This window comes from Bison bison, unplaced genomic scaffold (assembly GCF_000754665.1).
Source record: "Bison bison bison isolate TAMUID 2011002044 unplaced genomic scaffold, Bison_UMD1.0 scf7180017863875, whole genome shotgun sequence".
In the NCBI taxonomy this organism is placed as follows: domain Eukaryota; kingdom Metazoa; phylum Chordata; class Mammalia; order Artiodactyla; family Bovidae; genus Bison; species Bison bison.
The window spans coordinates 26,546-34,217 of NW_011494447.1; the positions used below are offsets into that span (position 1 = coordinate 26,546).

Sequence of the window (7,672 nt, forward strand, 5' to 3'; positions counted from 1 at the left end):
CTTTTGCTTCTCTTCTCAGCTATTTGTAAAGCCTCTCAGATGACCACTTTTTCCTTTTGCATTTCTTTTTCTTGGAGATGGTCTTGATCACTGCCTCCTGTACAATGTCAGGAACCTCTGTCCACAGTTATTCCGGCACTCTATCAGATCTAATCCTTTGAATCTATTTGTCACTTCCACTGTATAATCCTAAGGGATCTGATTGAGCTGATAGCTGAATGGTCTAGTGGTTTTCCCTACTTTCTTCAATTTAAGTCTGAATTTTGCAATAAGGAGGGGGTGAGTTTTAGAAAAGGCAGAGGAACCAGAGATCAAATTGCCAACATCCGCTGGATCATGGAAAAAGCTAGAGATCCAGAAAAACATCTATTTCTGCTTTATTGACTATGCCAAAGCCTTTGACTGTGTGGATCACAATAAACTGTGAAAAATTCTTCAAGAGATGGGAATACCAGACCACCTGACCTGCCTCTTGAGAAATCTGGATGCAGGTCAGGAAGCAACAATTAGAACTGGACATGGAACAACAGACTGGTTCCAAATAGGAAGAGGAGTACGTCAATCCTGTATATTGTCACCCTGCTTATTTAACTTCTATGCAGAGTACATCATGAGAAACGCTGGACTGGAAGAAACACAAGCTGGAATCAAGATTGCCGGGAGAAAATCAATAACCTCAAATATGCAGATGACACCACTCTTATGGCAGAAAATGAAGAGGAACTAAAAAGCCTCTTGATGAAAGTCAAAGTGGAGAGTGAAAAAGTTGGCTTAAAGCTCAACATTCAGAAAACGAAGATCATGGCATCCGGTCCCATCACTTTATGGGAAATAGATGGGGAAACAGTGGAAACAGTGTCAGACTTTATTTTTTGGGCTCCAAAATCACTGTAGATGGTGACTGCAGCCATGAAATTAAAAGACGCTTACTCCTTGGAAGGGAAGTTATGACCAACCTAGATAGCATATTCAAAAGCAGAGACATTACTTTGCCAACAAAGGTCCATCTAGTCAAGGCTATGGTTTTTCCTGTGGTCATGTATGGATGTGAGAGTTGGACTGTGAAGAAGGCTGAGTGCCGAATAATTGATGCTTTTGAACTGTGGTGTTGGAGAAGACTCTTGAGAGTCCCTTGGACTGCAAGGAGATCCAACCAGTCCATTCTGAAGGAGATGAGCCCTGGGCTTTCTTTGGAAGGACTGATGCTAAAGCTCAAACTCCAGTACTTTGGCCACCTCATGCAAAGAGTTGACTCATTGGAAAAGACTCTGATGCTGGGAGGGATTGGGGGCAGGAGGAGAAGGGGACGACAGAGGAGGAGATGGCTGGATGGCATCACTGACTCGGTGGACGTGAGTCTGAGTGAACTCCGGGAGTTGGTGATGGACAGGGAGGCCTGGCGTGCTGCGATTCATGGGGTGGCAAAGAGTCGGACACGACTGAGCGACTGAACTGAACTGAACTGGGGGACAATTTACGGCCTCCCTCCAGAAAACCACGCAGAGTCCTTGGGTAAATCGCCAACCTCTCAACATGTGCAGAGACTCTGCTCCCCACCACCAGGTTCAGGTGCCCTCCTCGCAAGGTGGGTGACGCCACTTGGGACAGTCCCTCGTGAGACCTCTGTCATTAGCAGGTCGCCGGCTCCTCAACTAGCCAATCGCCAGCCTGGAAGACCCGTGCGCGCCCCACACCTGCTCTGCACGGAATCTGTTCCGGGTGGACTCAAGCGTGCGCACCGGAGCTTGCCCAACCGCCACCCTAGCTGCCGCCTGGAAGAAGGGTACGGCGCAGAGGTGCACTGCGCAGGCGTGCTGAGGCCGCCCCGCCCCTGGCGCGGGTTCCGTCCAATCCCAGAGGAGGCGCTCAGCCGGTGAACTGAGAGGACATGGCTGGGCGGCCGGGATCGTCGAATGCTGAAGCGGCGGGAGCCGTGGGCCCGACTGACGAGGCCAGAGGTAGAGCTGGGCCTGGCGGCGGCCCCCAACCGCGGCTGTTGAAGGCTGGGCGGGCAGGGAGCGCACGCAGACGCCGGTTCCTCAGAGTCGGGGCGGGCGTGAGGAAAAAATGACCTTCAGCCCCATGGGAAGGATCTTGGCGGCTCTGCCTGGTGCCGCGAGGAATCACCCACAGGCCCGTGTCCCACGTTCACTCACTTCCTTTGGCCTCGTTTGGCGCCATCTGCTTTGCTTAAGTACGTTAAAGTAGGCAGAGGGCATCCTTTCAATCTGATCCTGAGCGTCTCCACGGGCATCTCCTGCAACAGAAAGGGACTTGTTCTCGGGGCTGTGTCACCTGAGGGAAGGAGTCCGTCCCATATCTCATCTCACAGCACCGAACACCTGAATTTCCCTGTTGTTCCATAATGGTCCTCAACAATAGATTCCCCCTCCCCCAAACCAGGATCCAGACTGCCCCACATAGCATTACGTTTTTTTTTCTTCCTGACACTGACCTATTGAGCAATGGCTCCCACCTCACCGGGAAAGGAGAGGCATGGCAGCTCATTACAGTTATAAAGTTTTCTGAAATTACAGCCTAGCATAGAAGAGAAAGATAAAAAATATTCCCAGGCTTGTCCACCCCTCGAAGGATATGCTCCTAGGTGTTAACACAAAAGGGGAGAGAATTGTACAAGGAACACGCATCCCTCAGCTTGTTGACGCTGCTCTTCTTGGCCTGCCTGTCTCCCCTTGTTAAGATTCTCTCATGAACCCGCCTTGGTCATGTCCGTCACACCTGCAGGCAGTAGTTTTGTACGTGACAGGTGCTTTGTGGCCTTTTTTTTTTTTTTAATAAATGAAGGTTTACATAATGAAATAAACTTAGCACAGAAAGCTTGCTTGGAGCAGGGAGTGGCATTCAGTAACAATCCTCAGCTAAAATCAAAAAGAAAAACAGAACAGATACATATAGATCTCTTTTCTTAAGCACCTACTGTGTTCACCACTGTGCTAAAGAAACCTCTTAGTATCTTTGTTTCAGGTTCATTAAGCTAGCTTATTTAGATGCAGTTGACTTCACTAGTGTCTTACAACTGGTGAAATACCATTTCTTGCGTGTGGTGAGGACCAATATCTTGAATCTTAGATGTCCATCTGTGTCTTCATAGCAGAATGGGCAAGGGAGCTCTCTGGGGTCTCTTATAAGGTGCTAATCTCATTCATGAGGGCTGCAGCCTCATGACCTAATCACCTCCCATAGGCCCCACCCTCTAATACCATCTCATCAGACTTTAGGATGTCAACAAATGAAATATGGAGGGACACAAACATTCATTCTATAGCAGTGAAAGAAAATAAGACATCAAGATTCCATTTTCAGTCTATTAGGTTGTTTAAAAAAGGGGGCAGTGGTATCTAGCGTTAACAATAGTGTAAACATACAGACCATATCATACTCTGATGAGAGGAAGAAAGGGTAAAGGCTTTGCAGTAGTCCTTCTGGCACAAATTTTAACATTTAAATTATCTTCTCCCCTTTTTGGTCACATTCCTAGAGAATCACACAAGACATATATAGATGCATGGATCGGACAGTTACTGGAGCCTAGATGGTGGTAGGAAAACTTGGGAAGGGAATAGCTAAATCCCATGCACACTGGGATATACCTGTGCAGTGGATTTCTAAAATGAAGAGGAAGTGGAATTAAAATCCACTTAACCAAGTCAACTTGTAAATTATTAGACATACAGATACAATATGATCTTCAAAACAGATATTTTTATGAGAGTAAAGCAAGATGGAAAAATTGCAATACTGTGTAGGTTGCACAGAAAGATGTCTGGAGGCTGCTTTCCTAATTGATGACTCTGATGGAGGGATCTAGTTTCTGCTGCTGCTAAGTCGCTTCAGTCATGTCCAGTTCTGTGTGACCCCATAGACGGCAGCCCACCAGGCTCCCCCGTCCCTGGAATTCTCCAGGCAAGAACACTGGAGTGGGTTGCCATTTCCTTCTCCAATGCATGAAAGTGAAAAGGGAAAGTGAAGTCGCTCAGTCATGTCCGACTCTTAGCGACCCCATGGACTGCAGCCCACCAGGCTCCTCTGTCCATGGGATTTTCCAGTACTGGAAGTACTGGAGTGGGTTGCCATTGCCTTCTCCAATCTAGTTTCTAAGGGCAATGCAAAGGTGAAGGAACGTTTTTAATCTTAATATTTGTTTTTTTCTACCAGGACTATGTAACTGATACTTGTGGAACTTTTAATTTATAAAAGTGAAAGTAGGAGACATTTTTAAAGTACCACTTGATGATCACATGTTAATATCTCTCACTGCTGTTCTCTGTTTTAATTGTTGTACTGTTGTTACTACACAGGAGCATGTCCTTGTACTTCAGAACTTCACACTAGGATATTTGGGGGTAATGAAGAATTGTATCTGCAACTTATTCTCAAAGTTCATGATTATTAGCAAATGTAAAATTGGGGTGAACGGCATATACAGCTATGTGTTCTACTTCTGCAACTTTTAAGTAAATTTGAAATTTTTTAAAATAAGAAGTAAAAAGTAGGGGCTCATATAATAACATAGGCAGTTGTACCCTTGAATTTTTTTTATTAACAATATATTAGTTGACTTGTTCAACAGATATATTCTGCTTTCCCACTCTGTGCCTTACCTTATAATATGCGATAAAGAAAAAAAAATAAAGGTGCAGCTCACTGCCTAGTCTATTAATAATACCTGGACAAATGGTTGCTCAAGAAAACTATAAATTCATTTTTGGGTCACCTAGGGAAGTCTATTAACATTTAAAAGTAAAAGTAAAACCATATGCAGAAGTATACAGTGAAAAGTAAACATTCTCTTACCTATCCTTCCACTTCTACTTTCCAAAAGAACTACTGTTGAAAATATTTTTGTGTGATTTGAGCCAGAAATTTTCTAGAAATAAGACACATATATTTTTAGACTGACAAAATATTTTTTTCACCTCTTTTTGTAGCCAGATGGGATTCTATATTATACTGTTTTGTACTTTCTTTCCTTTCAGTCTATCTTGGATCTCTTTCATTGTTAATACATATAACTCTGCCTCCTTTTCAATGGCTGCACAGTATTCTCTTGTGGGCATGAATCATAAGTTCTCTACTGATGGGCATTCAAGTTTCCCATTTTTGACATAGATATGTAACCAAGCATATCTGATGGATAAATTCATAGAAGTGAAATTTTGTCTTGAAAATGTTGATGCAGCCAACCTGTCCTCCAAAAGTTTGCATCGGTTTTCACAGTCTTTCAGTGTGCATTAGTGCCTGTTTCTCTACATTGTAATCAACACAAGGCATTATCAGACTTACTAATCTTTACCAAGCTGCTAGATACAACATGTCATTTTCATCTTTTTAATTATGACTAAGGTTATACATCTTTTCAGATATAATTAACGTTTAGTGTAGTTTTTGCTTACTTGTTTTCTCTATTTTTCCATTCTTCTGTATAAATGATTACTTACCTTCTCTATTTTGATTGGATGTTTGGGTGATTTTTTAAAACCTTTTTATTATGGAAAAGTTTAAGCATATACAAAAGAATATAGGCACATGAAGAGATACTCAACATTGCTAATTATTACAGAAATGCAGATCAAAACTACACTAAGGTATCACCTCACACTGATCAGAATGACAATCATGAAAAAAAATCTACAAATAATAAGTGCTGGAGAAGGTGTGGATACAAGAGAATCCTCCTATACAATGTTAATCAACCCTGAATACTCACTGGAAAGTCTGATGCTAAAGCTGAGGCTCTAGTACTTTGGCCACCTGATGCAAAGAACTGACTCATTGAAAAAGACCTTGATCCTGGGAAAGATAGAAGGCAAAAGGAAAAGGGGGCAGCAGAGGATGAGATGGTTGGATGGCATCACTGACTCAATGGACAAGAGTTTGAGCAAACTCCGGGTCATAGTGGAGGACAGGAGCCTGGTGTGCTGCAGTCTAAGAGGTCATAAAGAGTCAGATATGATTTAGTGAGTGGACAACAAACAAGATAAAAAGAATGAAATAATGCCATTTGCAGCAACATGGGTGAACCTAGAGGTTATCATACTAAATGAAGTAAATCAGAAAAAGACAAATATCACATGATATCATTTATGTGTGGAATCGAAATGCAAATATAGTCAACAGGACCCTACTTATAGTACAGGAACTATGTTCAATATATTCAGTATTTTATAATCTATAATAGGAAAGAATCTGAAAATGTTTATATATAGATTTATAACCAAATCTTGCTGTGCAAGGAGAAACTTACACAACATTGTAAACCAGCTGTAACTCAGTTAAAAAAAAATTAAGAACTAAGGATAATTACCCTGTGAACTCATCTTTCAGTTTTGGCAGTTATCAGCTCTTGACCAATCCTGTTTCTTCATTATCCTCAGCTCCTCCCTACCACCTACTCCACTGTTTTATTTTGAAGTACCCCAGGCATCATAACATATCCATAAATATTTGCATGTATATCTCTAAAAACTAAGTACTATTTTCAGAAAAGTAACCACTGTGGCATTACCACTTCTGAATGTGTGTGTTAGTCGCTTAGTTGTGTCCAACTCCTTGTGACCCCATGAACTGTAGCCCACCGGGCTCCTCTGTCCATCAAATTCTCCAAGCAAGAATACTGAAATGGGTAGCCATTCCCTTCTCCAGGGAGTCTTCCTGACCCAGGGATTGAACCTGGGTCTCCTGCATTGCAGGCATATTCTTTACCATCAGAGCCGCCAGGGAAGCCCCACATCTGAAGAACAGCTACAATAATTCCTTTGTTTCAAGTATCTGTAATCAGTTTTCAAATTTCCCTGATTGTGTCATCAATATTTTAAAAAGTGTATTGGATTGAATCAAAATCCAAACATTGTCCATTTATTGAGATTGGTTGATACATTTCTTTAATCTCTTTTTGTCTGTAAGGGTCTTCCTGTCTCCTTTTTCCCCTAAAATCTTTTTAAATTAAAGAAACTGAGTTCTTTTTCCTGTGAAGTTTCCCAGTGTGGATGTTGCTAATTGCATGCACATATGCCGCTTAAATGGTCCTCTGTCCCTGTATATCCTCTAAATTGGTTATCTAGATTGATAGGCGTAACAAGTGTTAGCATTATTTTTTGACAAGAATCCTCCATTGTATTTTTACATCGAATAGCTCATGATGTCCAGTTATTTTTATTGTCATGTTAATAGCACTAATAATAATTGTCTGGATCTACTAATTTATTAAGGGTTAGGGTTATATTGATTATAAGCAAGTTAATATGAAACACATCTATTTCTGCTTTATTGACTATGCCAAAGCCTTTGACTGTGTGGATTGCCAAAAACTGTGGAAAATTCTGAAATATCAGACCATCTGACCTGCCTCTTGAGAAACCTATATGCAGGTCAGGAAGCAACAGTTAGAACTGGACATGGAACAACAGACTGGTTCCAAATAGGAAAAGGAGTACATCAAGGATGTATATTGTCACCCTGCTTATTTAACTTATATGCAGAGTACATCATGAGAAATGCTGGGCTGGAGGAAGCACAAGCTGGAATCAAGATTCCAGGAGAAATATCAAGAACCTCAGATATGCAGATGACACCACCCTTAAGGCAGAAAGTGAAGAAGAACTAAAGAGCCTCTTGATGAAAGTGAAAGAGGAGAGTGAAAAAGTTGGCTTAA

General features: G+C 42.0%; 1 protein-coding gene across 1 annotated transcript in view; it reads left to right on the top strand.

The window, feature by feature from the left end:
* Positions 1 to 1,402: 1,402 nt before the first annotated feature.
* SYCE1 (synaptonemal complex central element protein 1) overlaps positions 1,403 to 7,672 on the top strand; it is a 12,936-nt gene continuing 6,666 nt past the window's right edge. The window contains exon 1 of the mRNA XM_010833712.1: positions 1,403 to 1,958. Coding sequence (XP_010832014.1) covers positions 1,889 to 1,958 — 70 coding nt within the window. The 5' untranslated portion in view covers positions 1,403 to 1,888. The remainder of the gene's footprint in view (positions 1,959 to 7,672) is intronic.